At 36.3% G+C, this 23,799-nt stretch overlaps 1 protein-coding gene across 2 annotated transcripts; it reads right to left on the bottom strand.

Moving 5' to 3' along the window:
- Positions 1 to 276: 276 nt before the first annotated feature.
- LOC139123165 (QRFP-like peptide receptor) lies at positions 277 to 16,290 on the bottom strand. 2 transcript variants are annotated; one of them, XM_070689233.1, is made up of 4 exons: positions 15,644 to 16,290; positions 4,862 to 5,272; positions 4,102 to 4,311; positions 277 to 1,931 (listed from the first exon to the last, which is right to left on the bottom strand). In XM_070689233.1, exons 1-4 carry the CDS (start codon positions 16,097 to 16,099, stop codon positions 1,809 to 1,811), a joined length of 1,200 nt encoding a protein of 399 aa, XP_070545334.1. In that variant the 5' UTR covers positions 16,100 to 16,290; the 3' UTR covers positions 277 to 1,808. The 2 variants fall into 2 exon arrangements, with proteins under 2 accessions (XP_070545334.1, XP_070545335.1); XM_070689234.1 differs by having other exon boundaries at positions 279 to 1,927; positions 15,644 to 16,211.
- Positions 16,291 to 23,799: the final 7,509 nt, after the last annotated feature.

Below are 23,799 nucleotides of genomic sequence, written 5' to 3'. Positions count from 1 at the left end.
ATATATATATATATATATATATATATATATATATATATATATATATATATATATATATATATATGTGTGTGTGTGTGTGTGTGTGTGTGTGTATATATATATATATATATATATATATATATATATATATATATATATATATATATATATATATATATATATATATATATATATAACATGGTACATGCCATTGCTTATGTCTGTGCATACACATTACATGCATAATCACGTGGAATATTTACAAAACCAATTCATATATTCGAACACAGTCAAGATGAAAATAAAGACACTCATATTTGATTTTAATTTTCAACATTCTTGAGTACTAGTTAAGATATAATTTTGTTAAAGAATACGTATAGCAAAATTACGATTTTGTGTGATTTGAACCAGATAAATTTAAATTGATTGTCATATTATATTCAGTAAACTTAAGCACCAAACATAATCTTACAGAAATCCAGCAGGGGAAAGCAAAAATGTGTTTGATATACATAACAGTGAAATGATGCATATTAATTTACATATAAAACGAATGAGCAAGTACTTGGTCCAGTGGTGCGACGTATTTTCTAGAACTGTGCAAGTATCTAGACATACTTCCTTCCTTTCAACTATTAGTGTAAAGTTACAGACCTAGACAGAAAGCAGCTACAGGATATACTTGCAGAATCTGAACAACTGATCACAATAAAATAATTATGAATATCCTTCCTAAAGATGGATTAATTTACCAATTTGTAGACTTTTTATCACATAAATATATAATGATCATTTGATGGTTGATGAAAACGTAGACGAAACATAGCCGTCACAAATCTTTACAAGTGGGCGGGTCGATTTTGAAGGTGTAAAGGTTGAAAATTGTAAATTTAATTATTTTTCGACATATATGAAAATTGACGGATTTTATCTCCAAAGCGAGAGCCAAACTATTCTTGCAAATGTTTTACACTATTATGAGATGAAAATTGAACCACAGCTATGTTTCATTTTGTATTACCCTTTCATCCTTTACACTTTTGCAAATTTTGGTATCAATAATTCATATCAATATCACCAACGTTGAAAGGTGCAGTATACTGACATTTACCTTGACAAGTTCCATGAATAACATCTCCAAATGTCAGGGCTCATATCAGGAGACTTTGCGACTTCGCTAGTTAGATAGCTCAAAAAACGAGTTGCAAGAACTACAATAATATCAAATACGACAGAAAAAATCGGCATAATAATGTTCTGCTCTAAATATTACATCGGTATCTTAATAAAATTATGAACATTGGCACGGTTTCTAAGATATTCTCATCAATCGTAGATTATGTTCTAATAGATCACATTACGCACTCTAGGGCCTCGTTCAGTGATCAATACCTAAATTATTGGGAAAATTAATTAACTGTATTAAAGCTTAGTACCTCATCACGACAATATCAATGATGTGAGTTATGTATTGCCATAAACATCAACCAAGTAAAGTTGACTTCCTTCTTATGTGCTTGCCAAATTTTATAAAACACCTTCTAACTGTAAACGTGTGATAATTCATGTGCACACAGCTTATCGGAACCTTTGCTTTTAGTAAATGTCAGTTCCGATAGGAATCATCATCCATGTACTAATTGACTTTGAAAATGTTGACTCATTCAAATGATTAAATTAATTCTTTCATCGTGTTTCCTCTAGAGCAATGACTTTTATAATTTTCCGACATGAAATTTCACTCTTGATCACATGGGAAAGCCATTCACCGATAAACTTGATGCAAGCATACAAGATGTGTCTTGTGTATCAGGCACATTGTATATTCAAAGAAGGCTAATAGTCTTGATAAATGACGTTCTTGTATATTCTGTTCTAGAGATAGATGATTGATGATGGCGCCCCGCGATCGTCTTGAAATTGCACGGCAGAGCGTGCTTTAAATCTGTCTGAAGGTAAAATGAAATAGACATGAAGTAAATTAACTACTATCGCTTTGAATTGTAGTAGAAGGTGGATGTTTAAAGCGGTGCTGAAAAGTTTAAATGGACATGCAGCAGTTGCCAGGAATTATTTGCAATATTTGTGAAAATGAGGCGTGTGTGATTTGACGTGTATGGAAATGCTACATAATGTAACAAGGGCGGACATACATGGGGTTGGTTATCACTGGCCGTGTGGCATCATGATATACAAGTGACTTTAAAAAGTTAAAAAATTATTTTCGGTTGAATAACTTTAAATCCAGTCAAGTATTCCTGCAAGCTAGAGAAAGTATCTAAAGAGTTGATTTTAATCTAGTTAATTAAACTTTAAAGTATATGGATAACCACAGTCTTCGAAACTGTGCTGAAAGGTCGTATTGGACCAATGCGACCGATGTTAACACTGTATCCGCGGAAAGATGGTGACTGATGAAAGTTAAAACATGCCTGTCATAATCTACATAGAATAATTAAAATGTTGCAGGTATGATGATGTAGTGCATCTAGATATCGTGAACGAAATACATTGTTTGTAAACAAGAAACTCGCACAGGCGAAGTTCCGACGACTGTTTCCTTCTAAGCAAACCACCAACTTTATATCCATGCAAGCTTAAGCAACAGTGCACGTGTTGGATGCATTGCTAACTATCTACTAGCCCACTGATTAAAGGATTTTGAAGTAGAGAGACATGTAATCTTTCATATTTACGACAGGTCGTTGGATTTCAATGATTCTCTATTACGAAACGTAGCGTACAAATTACCGAAATTCCCTGTATGATTAGAGAAGCAACTCGTGAGCACCGAATTTCATAGTTTCACTTTGAAAAAGTGTCGCCATTTCGATCGTACACAGGTGATCATCCAAATTGATCTAATAAGCGTAGGAAAAATGTGGAGTTAAGAAAACAAGTGGAGCACCAAAGGGCGCTGAATATTGATAACGAAAGCGACTGAACTGACATCATAAATTATTCTATAAACTGAGCCTTAAGCTTAATGACAGACAACGAATCACTATGAATAATTTTTATTTGATGCCAAACGATTTTTTCTTTAAAATATTTTAATAAATGCCAAGGAACGTAAAGTTACAGATAATGTCACAGTGATAGTGATAGGTTTTAATAGGTTAACATTTGAACGTGTGCCATAGTGAGCAGATATTGTTCCCGTGATCATGCCGTGCATTGAATTGCGTATGCGAGATGGTAACTGACCAATAATAGGTTGGGTATTGTCAGTGAGTTTGTCAGAGCTGCCATCTTGCAATCAAAACGCAGCGTTGGAGTCGTTTCTATAGGTGACAACTCAGTTAAGTTTGGCATAGTATCGTTATTAACCAACCAACAGACAAACAAACAAACAAATAGCTAAAAAGCTGCTGTCTCATGTCTGTCTTCATTTGCTAATCGGTATGTATGTATGTATGTATGTATGTATGTATGTATGTATGTATGTATGTATGTATGAATGCATGTATGCCACTCTCAAAGATCTCTTTTAATTATTGTTACATCCAAAGTCTATTTAGCAATGTAAAATCTAAAAACACACGGGTCCATCAGTATCGCTTAAATGAATACATCAGCAGGGCGCGAGCTTTTTCATGGATAGCAAGAATGCACAGGTATGTTCGAAATGCGAAAGAATGGACAGCGACTTACAGATTTTACAGTGCTAATTTGCACTGGGTTTGTAATTAGATCGCTTATGCCTATTTTCTAACATTATTGTCTGGGTTTACAACTTACAATGGCATGTTAATCTGATGTGAAAGACGTTTGATAAGTTCAATGTGAAATTTGACTTGATGAAGTATGTCTTGGTTTTCCTGTCCATTGTGTTGTGTGTAACACAACTCTGCACATTTTAACCGTGTAAACGTGTATACCTTCCTTCCCTGAAAACATAACTAATTCTGTGAAAAATCGGAGTCGCTTATTTTACTGTAAAAATGACAGTAAAACAAATTATATTATAACGATTTTAACATTTTACATGAAAAATGAAAATACTCAAGAAGATACAAATGAAGATACTAAACTGTCACCTCTTCCACTGTGATATTAAATAGGCATGTAAAACAAACTTAAGAGGATTTGTTAGGAAAATAGTTACAAGAAACATACCCGGAAGTTTTCGTTGAGAAAGGTGTAGATGAATGGATTGAGAAAGCTGTCTGACATGGCGAGATAGTGCACAGCAAAGTAGACCTTGACCACGGTTTTGCTGTGGACCACAATTAATTGTTCATTGACATGGTAAATGATCCGTAGGACATGTAATGGTAGCCAGCAGAAGAAAAATACAAACACCACCAGTACGACCATTCGAATGACCTGAGAATAGAGTGAGACAGAAACAGTCATTAAGTTACTTCCATCTGTTGTTATAATGTTACTTGTTTATCCATTTAAGTTGTTGTTGTTACGGTTTGTGACATAAAAACAAATGTACCATGTGAATCCTTCGGAATATATCTGTCCAAAACCACTGTAAAGCTCCGATATCCCCAGTACATCTAGAAAAGACAGTACATTGAGTCTGTGGTTTAGAATACATTCCGTTTATCCAGTAAATACAATTGGATGCATAATATGTGCAGATAAGATAAATTTGAATCAAGTGCATTTGACGTTGTTCTCTGTAACCATCTGTTAACGACGTTGGCATATTAATGGTTAGATCTGAATATTGCTATAAAATTTGACACAAGGAGATGAAACAGTTTCCTATTGCCTGGAAAGACAACACGGACACCAATGTTTGTTGAAAATAAAATAAACTTGGCGTGTGGAGTAAAGTGAGATGAAGAATAATGTATGTAAGATAAAAAATAAGGATTAGAGTTACATTATTTTGACACGACAAGTTTTCAACCTTTAATACCTTCCATTTCATTTTCAGTTGTTGTTCATGTCTTGATTTGTTGTCGTTGTCAGGGACGTTTCTGTTCCACAGTTGCTGTGCAATCCTGCCATACATTGCACACATGATTATCAACGGTATAACGAATGATATGGAAGTGTAGCATAGTTCATACACCATCGGGGCGGCTGCATTCCCAGGCCAGGTTTCTTGGCATATCACCCTGGTGACGTTGTTCTCAACAGCAGTATGCGTGCGTGTGATGAACAGTTCGACGATTGAAATGTTGATTGCAAGTATCCATATGACAGCGATCATCAGTATTTTACGGTAGCTTGGAGATCTTGTCCGAACACTGAGTGGGCTTTCCACCGCCCTACACCTGCCCACGCTGATTACTAGCAAGGTGAATATACTGGCGAGGACAGACACCTGCGATATAATGATATGAAAAGCGATTATTTATGAAATGAAATATAATTGAGATTGTCAATATATACATATTGGCTGGCCATGAGGGCAAGAGCGTACGTCTGTACCATGAGGGACTGTGAGTCACCCCCAAAAACAGACTGTTTCCCGAGGCCGTTTTTGGTGTGACTCACAGGCCTGAAGGGTTAAAGACGTATGATGTTGCCCTCATGGCCAGTCAATATGTGTTCTATAACACACCTCATCCGCAGTTATGCATAAGAACGTACCACACACAAAACTTGTCGCATGTAATATGTTGGAGTGGTTCGGCAAGCAAAAGTTTTTCAAGACAGCGTAGCGATACTTCTGAAAATCGTTCAGTGCACCTTTGATTATCGTTTTCGTCCGTATCGAGTCCTTGTTGGAAACAAGAGCATTCAGTTCTTCTTCGAAAAGTAGGATAAACCGAGAATTTTCTCGACTATCGTTTCGCTCGGCCGCAGACGACATCTTTGTTGACATTCCAGTTAGAGCATGCGCCCATGTCCCTTTGAAGTCAGCGGACATCATTTTTTGGAACTGATGCCTGGCAGGCAACAGTTTCACATGATGTCCGACGACGCCGTAGATCAGCACAAAATAAACGCATCCCACGTGACAATCAATTGAACACAGACTGCAGATGATGTGTGCTATAATGATAATTGATTCTAATAGCATTCCTCGTACGCCATGCAACTTTGACATTTCTTCAGTCAAGGTAAAATAACCCCTAACACGTTTGGAAATAATTTGGGATAATTGGATTTTCCTATTTTCAAATTTCTTAAAAGTGTTAGATGCCCTATAGCTGAATGTTGCAATATTGCAAATTACTCATAAAAACAATTGTTTAATGTAAAAAGAAAAGCAGATGAGATTACATTTGCATATTAAATCCACATTACTTCACCATCCAATTATCCCAAATTAGTTCCAATCGTGTTACCTATAGTTTTGTCGGTTGTCTTTACTTAGCTGCAGGAAACTAATCGCTTTCTCAAAAACATTTCAAATCCGTCAGTTATGCCGACAGTTGCGTCATTCAATAAGTTCATGGTATTATGAGTTGTCGCGTTAGATGACTAGATGATCATTAGATGACTAATACCGGTGTAATGTTAAGGAGACCCTTTCATGTATTATCATGTTATGTCTTTGAAAACGAAGCAAATGTAAAACAAACAAAGTTCGGTCGATTTTGACAAAATTTAAGCTTAGGTAGATGATTCCGTGAACTTGTCTCATCAGTTTTTATTCGCATTGGTCACGGTTTTCCCGGATCTGACAGTCAATAAAAGATACAACTCACACAACAAAAAAATAATACTTCTCGTAAGTAATATATATGATAAATTATAAGCGTATATTAAAGGCGAAGACAGAGAAAGTAAAATTAATATTATTTGCATATTTGAATTTCAAAAAAGACTATACTTAAACTGGAGATGTGTATGTACATGTATAAATCAAGCACCAGCAAGAATCGTCGCATTCATTTCTGTCCTGTCAATCGATTACATCAGACATTAAACTTTGTCCACCGAACACTCGTTCGCCTATTTTGGGATTCGTTTCGCAAATTTAATATTCATTGTGTCATTCATCGTTAAATTTCGATTACAAATTAATGAGTTTACAAAAAGCTCCTACAGGTCTACGCACATTAGTCCACAGTAGATGTACACGTTGAGTATTCCTTTTTATACTCTGTTAAATTTAATCAAATTTGAACGTGACAGCCGAGCAAAACTAAAGTAGCAAACCCTGAAATAGGTTATCCGATGGTACTTTGAGTATTTCTAGCAAAGGCCAAGGTCAGGGGAATCAGCAACATATTATTAGATATGTTCTTTGTTTTACGACATCTGTCGATGAACATTAGCGTCATATTGTGAAACGCCAACTTCAGTCAAAGAAAAAATAACCCTGCTCTATAGCCTTCTGTTTATACTTGGAAAATTATAGCAAACACACTCCACAACAAAGATGAACCGTCTCCGCGAACACATGTTTCCATTGACTCGAAACAAATTCATTCTTTTAAAATACCGTCCGAAGGATTAACGGGGTTTCGCTCTGGTCATCATTTTACGATAACCTTGATATCCGACGAACCTAAGCATCCGGGCACTTACATCGTAATGAAGCCATGCATGAAGTAATCTTCCATCATTCTATTCCCTAGCGTTAAGTGATCATGTTAAAAACACACTATAAATTATCTCTCTCTCTCTCTCTCTCTCTCTCTCTCTCTCTCTCTCTCTCTCTCTCTCTCTCTCTCTCTCTCTCTCTCTCTCTCTCTCTCTCTCTGACACGCGATATCTTTGCTACAAGGTGTATGGGTAAATGGCTTACTTTATAATTTTCCCAATTTAGCAATCATTCTAACCGTACTAATGTAACACAGATGACCCCTTTGTTTTTATATGATACAACGGCGGGACGTGGTACAGTATGTGTCGACCAAGCTCTTTCTGGGAAACAATAAACATGGTTATTTCAAGCTATCTGCATAAATTGTTTATTGCCTAGCCTCATTCAACAGACAAAACTCTAGCTGAATACCTGGATTTGTCCGACTTTCATATTCTGACATTTTTAATACACCGAGTCTGCTATCGTGTTTGTTTAGTTAATGGATGATTTCCTGTGACAACATGCCCACAGAAATTGATCTGGTCGTTAAAACTTACATTTTATGGGTGTGATTTAAGCGAAATAAGTAATCATGCACGTTATGCCGGAACTTCATAACCATTTATTAAGGCCGACATATATGCATTGAGAGTTTTTTTTAATTGAATGGTATTGCCCAGAAGGGATGCTGCCAGCGAAATGCAATTACACCCTAAAAATAACAATTGCGTGAAAATAGCTCCAGTCATCTGTGTTCGTTATAAAATCCCTGGTCTGTATTACCAACTCCGACCGACAGAGGAGAGGACTAATAAAATAATATGGTGAATCGTGTCTCTGCTACATGAAACCCTTATACATTTTGCCATGTTTTCTATCAAAACTTTATCCTTTTACAGTAATAAAAGTATGCTAGGTTCATACAGTCTATTTGAAGGACATAAGTTTAATGCTAAGAGAAAATCTTTCGCATGACACATGTATGATAGAACCCGCTTTGTATTCAGGATGATATAAACTCTTAAATTTATGTGAAAACATATATTGACCGTCAGGCGCTCAATCACCTGTCATATTTGTTCAGTAACTTTCCTGATTTGTCCAGTTCTGTAAATGATAAAAAGTCAAGTTGTGTAAATGATAAAGGGAGAAATACTTTCATTTCAAGGATTTTCCATACTTTATGCAGATTTCCTGTGGACGCTTTGAATAGCACGTACTTTGCAAACGGTGAAAGGTCACATTTTGCATATGAAATAAAGTATTCATCGTTGGACCCAGAGGTATCAATAGGCGATATATGTTCAAGTACAATGAGCTGGAACGCATTCTGTAAAATTTGAACTTAGGCTCGCGATAATGTACTTGGTGATCAGATATAGACACGTGAACTTGAAATTGTCCTTAAGCGAACGAAAACGTATTACTCAAAATTTAGAAATAACTTGGAATCGGAAACGATTCTTTAGCTTGCAAGGAGCATATATACAGAGCTATCAAACTGAGCAATAGATACGAGCTGCGTGTATAATATCACGTGATAGCAGTCTACGATGTATTTCAGATGTTATATCGGCTTCACCGGTCCCTTAATTGACTCGATGAATTTATTTCACATGCCTTCAAACTTTACTGGAAAGGGAACTTTAAGGTTTTGTTACGTTGTATTCCCCATCCCATTTCAAAACCTCGGCAATAATACTGTTTATTTGCAAAACAGACATCAAAGCTGACCGACTTACTATTGAAAAAAGACGTATCAGTTTACGCCTGCTGTCATTGAAGTGACCTGCTAACCTTCGGTCATGTATGCTTTCCTTTTAAGGTCAAAGTTATTCTGATCATTATCTTGATGTCAACGTTACGATCATATTTTGCGTCATCAATATGTACATCTGCTTGATGTCAGGTCAACGTCAAAATCTATACCATTCGTTGCCATGTTATCTTATGCAGCCATTTTAGGAGTCAAAAAGATACTTTTCTGTACCGTTGTCTCAGCGAAATTACTCAAAACCTTTCCATTCGAAGTTACCGCCCTGAAGAGAAGTATCAAACAAAATTCTTTGTGAAAACTTAGATAAAACCGTGCTCTGGGGAACCGTGCTCTGGGGAATATTCTTGGCTGCTTAGGCTAGATAATTAGTGAACAAGTATTTGCGACGTTTAAGCTTGTTTACTGCAAAAACATTGTCACAACAATGATAATTAGTATCGTCTTAGTCTGCATTTCATTGTTTGCCGATGTCTCTGTACTCATCTGTCAAATCGTCTCTCGCACGATTCAACCCGCTCAGCGCTAACAAACATGATTGATGAATAAATACTCCAGACAATAGAGTGAAAACAATAAATTGTTGCAATATTCATCCAGATAATAGTCATTGAAATTGAGTAGAAGTCAGTTTCAAATAGTTCATTTAGTTGTTGCTTTGTCCAACAATTTTTCAATTAGGTCATTATTATGTGTTCTTTGTAGTTGCCAATTCAAGGGATTAAATTGTTTTATGGTCAGTGATAAATACTGAATGTTGATTCAAGTGATTACAAAGTCCTTCACTTTATCTTCTCAATTACTCGTCATACTTAAGGTGGTTTGACGATATAATTTTTCATCAATGTTCGTTCAATAAATCATTCTATCCGACGTTGCATATTTATTGTTTAGTCTACTTTGCACTGTGACGAATATTATATTCAACAATGTTTCTCAGCAGTTCAACGGAAACTCATTTTATTCTTTATTGATTTATTTAAGGATACCTTTGGGAAAACGAATCCATTTACAGCATTTTTGTAAACTGTCAGTACATTAATAACTATGACAACATTTTTGAATAAAACATGTACAAAAGCGAGTTAGCTAAATACTGAGCAAAGATGATGCGCGAAATTTCACTTTGATACGGTTAGAATTATTGAAAAGGTCAATTCCAGTAAAACTGATATACAATCGCATTACAATAATCATTTAATTTCAGAGAACTGAAAAGAATTAGGACGACAACGAAGAGGCGTAAATACCAAGCTGAAGCAAAATTTTCGATACAGAATTTAATTTAAAATGTACACAATCTCATTTAGGTAACGCAACTTTGAAAAAACGAGAAGTTCCCTCGCAAGTGATATTTTAACTTGAATTCTGAAATTTGACATGTACATAAAAGCGCTCCTTCGACTATTTCAGAGAGACTTGTAAAGTATAAAAAAAGATGAAGAAGCTATCAGGAGTTACAGCTTTCAAGGAGGGTGGTTTTTCAGACATATGGTCTATTTTAAAGGCATGTATGAATCGTAAAAGTCATGCTGCAACATCAATTTTAAACGAAAGATTATCTCTATGGGCAGCGTCCGACAATATAAGGTCCGACTGTCAGGCAGGAAGGTTTTCGTAAGAACCACAGCACTGTCGATGACATTTTTGTTCTACATGCGATTATCCAAACATCTGATAAAGAATTATGTCAATTATACACATTTATTTATAAGGTTTTTCATTTACGTGAAGAATTGATCTGATATAAATTAATGTTGTTTTGTTCCTGGCACGTTAGCGTTTCTCAGCTGGTCTTCTTTTTCTTTTCCATAAATGTACGTTAAATTATAATTACTTTATCTAGAATGTAACTCTTTTGTACAGGGGCTGGAGGCCTAGAAATACAATAAATCTATCAATCTATCAAAATTACAAATGACCTAAAAGAGGGACAAAACTGCAGCAAGTGAAAATGAATGCAGTAAAAAATTGACCGACTAGCGGGAAATACAGTACTCGTTAAAATAAAGAGCAAAGTTAAAACAAATACAGTAAAATATTAACAGACCAGCGGGAAATAAAACACTTGCAAAGCAGAGACTAAAATGCGCAGACGTTTCGGGTGCAACCCTTCGTCAGTACTAAAAAGCACTGACGAAGGGTTGCACCCGAAACGTCTGCGCATTTTAGTCTCTGCTTTGCAAGTGTTTTATTTACCGCTGGTCGGTTAGTACTTTACTGTATTTGTTTTAACTTTGCTCTTTATTTTAACGAGTACTGTACTTCCCGCTAGTCGGCCAATTTTTTACTATCGATCTATCCTTCGGCTTCTTTCATAGGTACTGTATAGTGTGTCCTAAACCTTCTCAGTTTTTATATAATCACAACCAGGGAATGAGATCGGGTTTTCGCCTTGATCAAACTTTCCTACCTGTAACTGAATTGAATGTTAAAACAAGTACGTTTAAAAATCAAGTGATTTATTTTGCACTCGTGACAAATTATTCACCAGTGGCAATGTTGATCTCATTAATAATCAGAAGACGAACGATACTATTGATCGACAATGTTGATCACATTAATGATCGGAAGTGAGTGAAAGTTAGTTTGCGTTGCCCAATCATTATTCACTTCAGTAATTATCTGTATTCCAATACAGACGAAAGCCAGTGGGTAACTATACAGGAAATCTGATCATCTTTAGAGGATCGAAGTCACGGCAAAAAATTCATGAAGGCAATTATCTCGATCCAGTCTGAAATTCTCAGGAGGGAGTATTTCATGTGATGACCCTTACCGATGTTTTTGCACGTAAGCAAGTGTAGTAAACTTGCAACAACAGAGTATGTGAATATTAATGTAAAATTGAAAGGGGTTAGTCTAAAACAGTGTTACCTTTAACAAGGAAAAATAAGATATTGACACTACAGGGGGCAATATGCACTCGATGTTGGACACGATGAAGTAACGGAATTGCTTCCCTCAGTAGAAATTGCTGCTCTAGGAGCAACTAGAGATGTATGTCTTACAGCGCTGCGACCTCATTCACAGTTAAGATTAGCATCGAGGAAATTGATCAGGGCGCTTGGTTTATCAGGCATTTTGGTACCCTAGCTATCAACACAGGGGTTGAAGTACACTCTGCTGTTTTGGGATTACACTAATAAAACAGAATAGTCGTGCTGCCGACAAAAATCCCCCACTGTGCTCTCACAGGGTAACATTTCATCACTCAAGCAAATGATGCCAACTTTCAACCGCTTCTGCTTGTAAACGTGCGAACATACACAATTCAATTTTGAGATATATTTCTCTTATTTGACCAGGTGATGAAGATTGTGAAGACAATGCGGGCTGTGCATTGAACCCGAGTATAATTAAAAGAACTAAATGCGATATTTTACATTTTTGTCAGATCTTCCATTCTCACAGGAAAACAAGCCAGTATGATACCCGTTACGTATAGAGTTAAATGTTATACAATTCTGCTTTGCTTTCAGAGTTTCTTCATCGTCTACTTGAAACTTTAGGCCATTTTGATGTTTCGCTTTCGTCTGATGTATTAATTTGCTAAATACAAAACCTCAAGCCTTGAGGGCAAAGTTCCGTTTCATGGAAAAAAGATTCTTTTGCACACGGCTAGATCATTGCAATCATCACGAGTGAAATTTAACAGAAGAAATCAGCGAAATCCTACTGATTTACGTGGTGGAGCTTAAGGCGTGCAGGATGCTGTCTACGGAGAAATGATGATACATCATTAGGGCGCGTTAAATCATGACTGAGGTATGCAAACATCTCTCACAGTAGAGCCGGAATCCATTGTTGGAAAGTATACTATAAAAGACACCACGGTTATTAAATTTACGACCTCAGTGATACAACTATTAGCTACTTTCGAAAGCTCATGACTAATTAAACACAAAAGGAAAGTTGTACTCTGCACGTTCTCAATCCGCGGTGACGAACAATTCTGCAGTGATAATGAATCCTGTTGAAAAATTAACCTACAAACAAACAAACAAACAAACAAACAAACAAACAAACAAACAAACAAACAAACAAACAAAAATCAAACAAAGATGGAAGCTCTGACAAAGGAAATCAAGAAGACCATACTGGATCAAATACACTGGTAAACATGTTTCTGAGTAACCCATGATCTAAATGTCAAATATATTAGAGTTGAAACTCAGTTCCAAGGGAAACTTTATTTTGCCAATCCTTTACGAATATCTCGAATTTAAAAACAACTTCTATTCAATTTCGTACAACACAATCTGAATAATTTTCCTTGTAATTGCCCTGATGTATCTCTTGAAAAATCTGTAATCGCAGTACAGTACAATGCTACAAGATCATGGAATCTCGAAATATCAAATGTCAGTCTGTGTACTAAGAGCTTAAGTGAACTGTTCCAATCTTCAGTGACGGTTCGTAGGTAATGTAGGCTCACACAAAATTGATGATGACGTTGACAGCGCTCCCGCTGAATCACCTTGCTAAATGTTTAATGCATTACGTCAAAGTCGATCAGAGGTCGTTTCCTCTTTTTCCGACTGGCGCCTTTTCTTCTTCGGGGCATTTCCACCGTGACGAAAAGTGACCTCTACGTTAGTAGTTTAAATGTCAATTTTAATTGTAAAACAAAACTGAACATGACAATGACAATTATAATTTTTAAGTGGCACATCCTTTTGGAAAAAAGCAAAACGTAATAGCTTGAACTTCCGTAATCGAACTAATTTCCTTCGGATGTTTGTTATACTTTCAGCAGAACTTAATATGGATTTCCATTCCTTTAATTAAACATATTAAAGTAAACAAATGTATTTCTCCGTTGTTAATTTCATTAATATTCATCTTTGCGATTGTTTGATTGATTCTTTTCGAGCGATATGAATACTATTAAGTACTTTACCAATGTATGTACTTTTTGTTTATTAATTGCATAATTACAAAACCTGCCTAATGTGCTACTCATTGTTACAAATATCATAGCATAGAACACCGAATAATATGAAATTAATACGCAATATATCAATTACTTTTTCATGCATTGCTAAATAATTGTTTTATTGGTTTTCGACATCAACTGTAATGATGTCAATTTACGGAAGAGATGATAAATAAACATTGGAAAGAAGTCTATGAAATGAAATGTCCTGAAATGTTGAATTCTCGTCACGATTTCAATTTACGGCACTCTGAAATACTAATTAATGAGATGATAGTGTACCTAATGAGAAATTTTTCTTGTGTCAGGGAACGAAGTGAAATTACGAACCTTAAGCCATGCGTTTCTGTTTGAAATTATTCAATGTGTTCTGACTTCGCCAAGATTAAATATCTCTCCTTGCTTGTGTAAAACACACAACTAGTGCACTAGAGATAAGCTTCCGCAACGTTTCTCGAGACAATTGACAAAATTGAGAAGGCCTTGGATTTTCTGACTTTGAAACGAATGAGAAAGGTTTGACCAAGAGGCCCTGAAATGATTCCTGGCTCGACATGGAACTCTAACCGAAAACACCAGCTTACAAAAAATTCTAAGGGATCTATTTCATATTAGACTATTTTGTTACATAAATTGAATATATATATATTTATATATGTATATATATATATATATAAATATATATATATTCAATTTATGTAACAAAATAGTCTAATATGAAATAGATCCCTCAGAATTTTTTTTAAGCTGGTATATATATATATATATATATATATATATATATATATATATATATATATATATAAGAGCATCAAAAAGTACTAAATATGTTTAGAATACTTTGATGATGTAAACCGAAGATGAGGGTTATGATGGAAATTACAATTATTTTGTAAATCAGACTACCATTACTAAATAAAGTACAGTAATAAGGCTTAGTATACTTTAGTACAATTTTAATGAACCTACCAACGTTGTATGAGTTAAAAACGCTGAAACGCGTAATATATGAACGTATTTATGTAGTTTAACCATGGAAAACGCTATTTCACGTTAGAAAATTTTGTGATCACTCACTGGATTTCCAATCCACAGAGAGTAAAAACGATAAAACAAGGGTTTGTAATGTTACGGTCATGAGCAAATGTTTAACAAATTAATTTAATAAACGTAAATTCAATATGACTGATATAGACAGTTAGTCAGACAGATAGACAGTCAGACAAATAGACAGCTGGGCAAACAGCTAGGCAGATGGGCAAAGACACTCAGGTCGGACTATTCTAGGAAATTATGGGACAATGTCCACTAAATTTTGCCGCTACTCTTCATGTAATTAAGACTAGACTAAAAATGTCATATCGATGTTATTTTTCCATATCGATTTTGTGGACATCAAAACGTCTTGAAGCGGGTGTGATTTAGGAAACTGAGATGAGATGAGCCAGGGAAATTCTATATACTGCAAGTATTGGAGATTGTAAATATATCAACTTACCTGTTGCATGAAATACACGAAAGGGCACATGAAATCACCAAAGGTCCATTCTTGTAACATCACGGACATGAATGTAAAAGGCATACAGAATATTGCCATGGCAATATCGGCCACTGCAAGATTTATCAAATATATATTCAAATTCGATCTTGACCGCTTACTGCGAGACAGGACGACTATTACTGTCAGGTTTCCAACCAAGCTCAGTGCGATGGCTATTGAGTAGGCTGCAATCAGAACAGATTGGCCAGTCGTCGAGATAGGGTCGTCGAATTCAACAGACTGGCTGGGCAGTTCGTCCATCGGCGGTAAGTTGGTCATATTGCCACATAATTGGTTTTGAAATTGCCAGTAGACACTGCTCTGTTTGCAGGATTCCTCGAAACACGAGCAGTTGTAACCCAATAAGAGGAAAAGACGAAGAAACTCAATGCCGGTAATATCACTGGTACTCATACCTAATTCAATGATGTCCCAGTAAACTCTTGATCATTCACAGTATCGAAGCGCAACAACTGTAGGAACTTATCAATGTGCACACCCTTTGCTTCAAATGCGAATTACGTTTGCTGTCGTTCCTCGTTGAGTATGTTTATATATTTGCTCGTGTCCAACCAGTTTGAGCAACACTTGTGTTGTCGCACCTTACGGCGCATGCGTTCAACGGCTGGACGGTCACCTTCAACAGCCAGTTAACAACTTGTAACCGAACGGAGGCGCTTTCCCGCATGGGTGGACGATCTTCATCCAATGTATTAATTGCCCTGCATGAATATTCCCTCATTACGGAGGTCGTTGACTCGAGTTTGCACACGATCCAACCGTCATATATTTCGCAAAAAGTGAAAATAGTAACCCCGCACAACTAGCGCATGAAAGTATGACAGGTGTCGCCGACAAATGTAGCAATGAGAACACGACAATACAGTTCGAAACTACCTTTGTATAGACAATAAAAACAATAAGCAGCACACAAACACGTCAGTATTAATGTTAGAACAAGGGGTCAAAAAAGTGCCTACGACAGAATGCAGAACTTGAACAAACAAACACGTATTAATCAAAATGTAATTAAGTGTTTGAATGAACAGCTCCATTAAACTAAGTCTTTATAAAGCCGTCGTCCAATTTCCCTTCCTTTATCTCAAAGATCAAAAACAACAACCGACAGATGTCATGACGTCGGTACTTGCTATCAGACACTTGGGCTGATCACAATCAGGTTAGTGGCAAATGAATCCGCGACACAAACTGATTCAGTCGGAGTATATGATGTTATCGTATTTCTGACTCAGTTTACGTATAAAGTCACTACTAGTCTCAGGGGGATAAACTTTTACCTCATTTGCGTGACATATATGCTGGTTGATAGTTCCAATCAACAATGGACGACGAAAATATCAAATGCGTACTTTTAAGCAAAAAATGATGGTCTGAAGTTTGGGGTTATACTGTTGCACTATTGTTCGTCTTTTTACTCTATTCATATTCTTACAAAGAAATCATACATGGTGCACGTCACTAGCTGGTATCCATAGTAACAGGAGAGAAGGGACACAATTCTGTTTATTAGCAGCGTTGGATAAAAGTAAACAACATGCCTGCCGTTATGACATGGATCATGTCTCGTTTTGCGCGTTATACAGAATGAATTAGCCCGTTAACTGCTAGAGTGGATCGAGTTGTCTTACATCTGAAAGGGAGACTATAAAAGACATTGCTGCATATGAATGACTAGTATGCGTTATTCCACGTAGTGTTGGTGAATTGGCTTCTATATCTTCTTCTACCCGAGAAACAGATTTGCCGACGATGACTGAACCCATCAACATTACCGCGTTGAACCTCAGCCAAATGATATGAATTTGACAATAAACAGATATAAATAGATATAAACAAGTGTTTTTATAAATTTTCAGTAAATCAAGATATTTAATACTCAACGAGCTTATCAGTCTGGTGCATTATCATTTCGAGTGAATCGATCTGTCGGCTTAGGGAGAGCAAAGCCTCTGTAATTCTACATTCTGCAAACTAACTAAAGTTCACTGACAGTTCGATGTAAAATAGATTCAATTTTAATTATGAAGCGATGCCCTTGTTTTTCATATGCAAACTCAGATATTCTGAGATTAGAATTCCAAGACATGGCGCTGCGAAGTGAACACGCCATAAGCGTCTTTTCTAGTGCTTGAAACCACAGACTTTTAACATTTTATGTCGCAGCTCTCGGAGGAATGTTAATTCCAATTATATTCAGACCTAAGGGATTTCATACTTCGTCATGTATGTGGAGGCTGTAGTTAATTAGGCGAACGAGTAGCTTGGCCGCGTTTGATTGTGTATTTATAGTTGTCCAGGCTGAGAGAGAGGGGAGAAAGAGGTATACAACAGATAGACAGACAGACAGACAGACAGACAGACAGACGGATGGACAAAAATACAGATCGACAAACAGAGACAGACAGAGAGACGACGACGGTGCCAGACAAAGAGAGATATACACACCGAAATAGACAAAGATATACTAATAGATTTAGATAGATAGATAGATAGATAGATAGATAGATAGATAGATAGATAGATAGATAGATAGATAGATAGATAGATAGATAGATAGATAGATAGATGAGTAGATGGGTGGGTGAATGGGTGGATAAATGGATAGATAGATGGAGAGATAAATTGAAGTCTACATGATAGATGAAGAGATGACATCGTGAATTAATGGTGTTGAAATTGATCCTTGTCATATGCAGTTCTCATAAAGTTATTTCTAGTAAGGATAGTGAGAATTATTGACACCATGTGTTCGTACTGTGCCGAGTCATTGGGCTGAACTTTGCTGAATAGCTATAATAGTAAAACCTTTATGTTGATTGTCGAAAAAACAAACAGATGAATTGCAACACAATAGTATGATTTTACTGTGTCGTGGATCAACTGTAATTTTATAATCTTCATGGTAGACAATGGGGAAGTATCGAATATCTCATTAACCTGATGTAACCTTTGTATTCATACGCTGCATTTCAATCGCTGACAATTCCTTTCCGATACTGATAAAATTACTATTGCACCGTTAACATGTTCTTAGTGTTGGAAAGCAAGTACCCGGTGTTTCAACATTAAACTGGGATCTATGGATAAAATGCCATTGACACGAAAAAAATTGCCAGAGGTCAAAGTAACTTGACATGGCTTTGGTCGACACCTGTAAATTATCATCCAGACCTTCTACATGGTAGACTTGACATAAACCCTTTGAAGAAATGAAATACGTTGCATTGCTTTGAGCTGAAGTACAGTCAGTGTAGAAATTTATCGCACTTTAAATGGACCCTTAAATGAACTCCCAGATTAACTCAACTCTTGATTGACATATATCTTGGAATTGATCGGCCATTGCCAAAGTCCTCCTTCTACTGTGTCCGAAATCTGAATGAGATCATCCCTTGGGAGTTGATATACTGCCACCAAATTGTCGTCCTGGGAAACGAGATCGTAATTTTGAAAGCCTGAGTTATGCCCTAATTGGCCTTAACCTTGACAGCTTTACGGTCTGTAGATCACCAAATCAAGTATCGGCATTTACTGTTGCGCTGTTTTCTTTAATTTAACTATCTATTCCGACTTTCCCTGATGGATTTCTGGATCGACCTTGTGAGTCCAATATTTTTGCGCATAAGCGACAAAGCTTGCTCTCACGTTTAGCGTATTACTTAGGGTGCAGCTGAGGTGATGCCTTTCTCATGTATCAACGATAAAATATCTAAGTAATACATCCTCATAATATTTTAAGTTCGATGAAAGAATATGGTTAATACACAAAGCATACAATATGAGTAAAAATCACTAAATTTGATATCTAAATAATCATTTTAAAATTATCAAATAAGATAAAACCACCCCATAATCGATCAAGACGTGGTTTATATGTAGGGCCTCATATCAGAATACGAAATAAAAATAGGGTTATTTGATTCTCTAGTACTGCAATTTGCACAATGACTCCCGATTTTTCTTCTTGATTTTGAAAGATGTTTGAAAGTTTACTGTAAGGAAATTTGAACAAAAGTTTTCACTTTTGAGGCACGTAATACCTTAATTTGTTTTACCTATTTTAACATCTTATTCCGAGATATCTGAGGCGCGTTACGTGATACCTCAATGTCACCGCCTATTTCCTGCTTGTATTTTACATAATTTGTTTTACCTATTTAATATCTGATTCTGAATGATCTATCAGCAATCCATCTTTATTCATTTTCCCGTACCACAGTGTTTCATTCACCCTGAAAATAAATTTAAAGCTTTTAAAACAGTCGATAAATTTAAAGCTTTTAAAACAGTCGATAAAATCTATTTTATTTGATTTTTTACTAAAAGTTGTAAATAATCACCAAATGTATTTTTCTATCAGTTCTGTCACAATCGTTCAGAACTAATTCAGGTTATTGCTGGACACCATCACATGTCTATTAAAGGGATGGAATAATCAGATTTCATACTGGAAGGGGATGTCGTGATCAGAAATGAAAACGACACAAATAAAGTTAAGTGGGTCTTCCCATGTTCTAAATGACTAAATGGAGTGTTTGTGACTATTCAAATTTTGATGTTGTAAAATGTTTTGCCGCGCTTTTGTCGGTTTGATTTATGGACTTTTTCCGAAAATGCCTCAATCTCACGTAGAATACTTCAGCACCGCACCGCAACATTTTAAAGCGGTTGATCGATTTATTTTCACACTGTGTTCTTTGTTTTCATTTTATTAATGCTCATTGGCCATTCCCTGTCCCATCGCTGTAGCAAGCGTATTTATTGGCCAATGGGATGTCGCGTTGTGTAAAACCAGAACAAAAGCGTAGCAGACGACCTACTATACTGTGAATTTGGTTTGGAATTCTCAAGTGGGGACAGGTGCATTTATTTGAACATAGACACGTTGTGAAATGCACAGCTGTGTGTAATTCTTATGAAGAAGTTTCAAACACATTGGTGTGGACGAAAGCGGACTGCATTGAATGTCTCGCGTACATAACGTCAAGTGTTCCATTAGATTCAATGGTAACTTGTCGGTGATGTAGCAGACAACATAGATGTCATTTTGCTGAAACTGACCTGAAACAATCTTCAACTCAACGACTTCGGGATTCAAAACTAATAAAAATTACATAATTGAGAAGGAAATCATATGTTTTACAAATTAAATTATGCAAGAAAAATTGATAAACCGCATATCATTGATTTAAATGTATCCGTGCGCCAAACGCCATCAGATTTTGATTTCAAGGTTGTCGTGTTTACTTTCATTGCATTCAAGCGTAGCCTACTCAATTTTTGTTACATTTTGTTTAGAAATTGCTTTCGACAGAAATCGATAATGAGTGATCTGTGGTGTTTAGCCATGTCCAGTGTCTTTGAAAGCCCAATTTCATACTTTAACTGAATGTGGCAACACTAATATTTGCTATAAACATTGTCTTTCATTGTGCATTCGTACAGAGACTAGAGCAATGAAGGCGAGTAATTTAAATAAATAGAAAAGGGAATGACGTTGTTGCATCCCTGCAAAACGTTTTACTGTGAATATAAAACAGCATACTTTAGCGGCATTAAAGTTTCGCCGGCATCGAATTCACAAAGTCACTACGTGTACTTTCAATGACATTCCATTTCTCAAGAATGGAAAAACATATGGTACTTTTTTACATATCTTTGGAAACTTTGCATTTTTATTTTCTCTATTATTGCCTTGACGAGAAAAGAAGTTATCAGGTATGAAAGTATGGCGTCATGCTAGCGTCTGAACGCCCACAGCTTTGTGTGGGTTGCAGCATATACGAGGATACAATTTTTACCGGTGTTTTGACAAATTTTGCTGCTATGTTTCGGGATGAAAGGAACGGGAGTTGACACGCCAAACTCAAGTCTGAATATGTCAATCATTGCCATCTAAAAACTAACCGTGTGTAGACTTCCTATAATCATGATACCAAGAATACAAGACAGATGAAGATCTCTTGGAAAACATACCAGAGATTCTTTTATACACTGACACGGTCGTTTCACTGTTAAATTACAATCAACCGAGATATAATGACGGTTCCGATACTCAGTTTGTTCTGTTTTTAAGAGTATTAGGTCAGTGTCGATATTCTGATCAGAAAAGCACTTAGTACCATCTCGGGTGCTCAAACCCACGGTATATCAACCGAAGACATCTTGTAAGACAGTGAACTATGCCTCAGGTGATTTACAGCTCCGTACCATGGTTCAAACTCTGAGAGACGTACCAAGCCTTCAGGGACTTGCACGAAAAATATCGGTCCTCTAAATAATAAAATAACTTCTCGGAGTTACAGCCTATGGAACTGTCGACTGGGTCGAGTTATCTACATGTGTTTTGAAGATTCAATCAAACGACACCAACAGCTATTTCTGAAAAGCAGCAAGGGCAAGCTGTTGTTCATGCAGAGTTCGTATACGTAGATTTCAATTCGTAGATAACAGAGAAACGGCTGATAATTTAGAATTTGCTTTGATAACGCTTTGTGGATTGACTTTTTTTTTTGCTAACCTGGAGCAGTCTATCACGACGTTGGATTTTATCGTCACAGAATATTGAGAAAGAGTCATATGCCCTGATATTTTAATTTTAGTTTCAAATCATGCGTATGAACGACAGGTCATGACCGAGTTATCGGTAAAAATGACGTTTGGATGGCATTACACTCTCCTGGGATATTAGATTTATCTGGATTATCAAGTATCCCACGGCACAAAAACAATATTCTGAAAAAACTCCTAAAATGCAATTTCAGGGCTTAGATCAGACTTTGAAGCTACGTCGCGACAAACCTCTGACCGGAGCATCGATTGCACACAAGTTTTGTCGGTATGATGTTTGTCATGATTATCATGTATGATCATCAGGTATTCATTTTCTTGTGCCGTGGCTTAATAACATATCCTAATCAATGGCAGTATGGATTATTATGTCGCGGTAATACAGCATGGTACGTTCACGAATTTACCAGAGTAAATAAACTGTCCTAGTATCTTTCAGAAAACTTAAATTTATGATGGTGTATATTTATTTTCACTTTTGACACGCAGAACATTATTTTGTTTAGTTTAGTTTTTGCTTTTATTCAACTTCATTGAGCAACACAAAGAAGACTAACGATTTCGGAGCACCATTAACACGATTGGAACTAATTTGGGATAATTGGATGGTGAAGTAATGTCGATTCAATCACAGACAAATAAAAAAACAGACTAGCAACGCGGCATGCCTTTTGTTCAATGGTCGTCTCGGTAGACTATGGCCCTTTCATATTAAAATGAGCTTCAAAGTTGTTAAACTTTTTGGAGACTTTGTTTGTGGTTGATAATTGCGCGAGATTATGCAAAAAATACGACGAGATGGAATCGTTTTGGCAGTCGCGTAGCAACCCTAGTTACTTTGTGAGCTCTCAGGGCAGAAACACTGCTTCACGCCAATCAAAACATAACGCGCCAGCAGTTTCATAAACATGTCTTTCCTTGACGAACGTGTAAAAGACGGTATGACTGACCGTAAACCATTGAGTAAAACCAGACAGTATCGATAAAAGACTTTCAAATTTGGTTCAAACAAACTCATTACATATTCATAAAAATATGAGAGGAATTTTTAACATGGTAAAACTCACTTTCGTGAAGCTCAAAACACACCCGTTTTCGCCAGCACGCCAATTCCGCTCAGCACCACACGACAACAACAACACAAACTTTGCCGAACATACTTTCGTTTAACAATTGCCGAAAATCCGAAAATTACCGAAGGATGCATGGTCGGCACTCTTCGGAAAAGAGAGGCGAGAGCTGCCTGAGGCGAGGCGAACATGGATGGGTTACCTAACCATTTCACGCCTTGAACAACACCCGTTGTTAGTCTGTTTGTCTATTTGTCTGTGATTTAATCTACAAATGTTATCTCATCTGCTTTTCTGTTTATATTACACGCTTGATTTTATGAGTAATTTGCGATATTACAACATTCAGTTATATGCACCTAACACTTTTGAGAAATTTGCAAAATATGAAAATCCAATCATCGAAAATTAGTTCCAATCGTGTTCATTTAAGAAATGACATGGCGCCACAAA

Source organism: Ptychodera flava, chromosome 22 (assembly GCF_041260155.1).
Source record: "Ptychodera flava strain L36383 chromosome 22, AS_Pfla_20210202, whole genome shotgun sequence".
NCBI lineage: Eukaryota > Metazoa > Hemichordata > Enteropneusta > Ptychoderidae > Ptychodera > Ptychodera flava.
The sequence above is the reverse complement of the archived record's forward strand: the minus strand, read 5'-3'. Positions and strand labels throughout refer to the sequence as shown.

What these genes read in the sequence shown, in the direction of transcription:
- LOC139123165 (XM_070689233.1), bottom strand. Translation starts at nt 16,099, where the DNA reads ATGAGTACCAGTGATATTACCGGCATTGAGTTTCTTCGTCTTTTCCTC. An exon ending in TCGTGTATTTCATGCAACAG is followed by an intron (nt 5,273 to 15,643) that starts GTAAGTTGATAT and finishes ATTATATCGCAG; the next exon opens with GTGTCTGTCCTCGCCAGTAT. An exon ending in TTCTCAACGAAAACTTCCGG is followed by an intron (nt 1,932 to 4,101) that starts GTATGTTTCTTG and finishes TTTTACCTTCAG; the next exon opens with ACAGATTTAAAGCACGCTCT.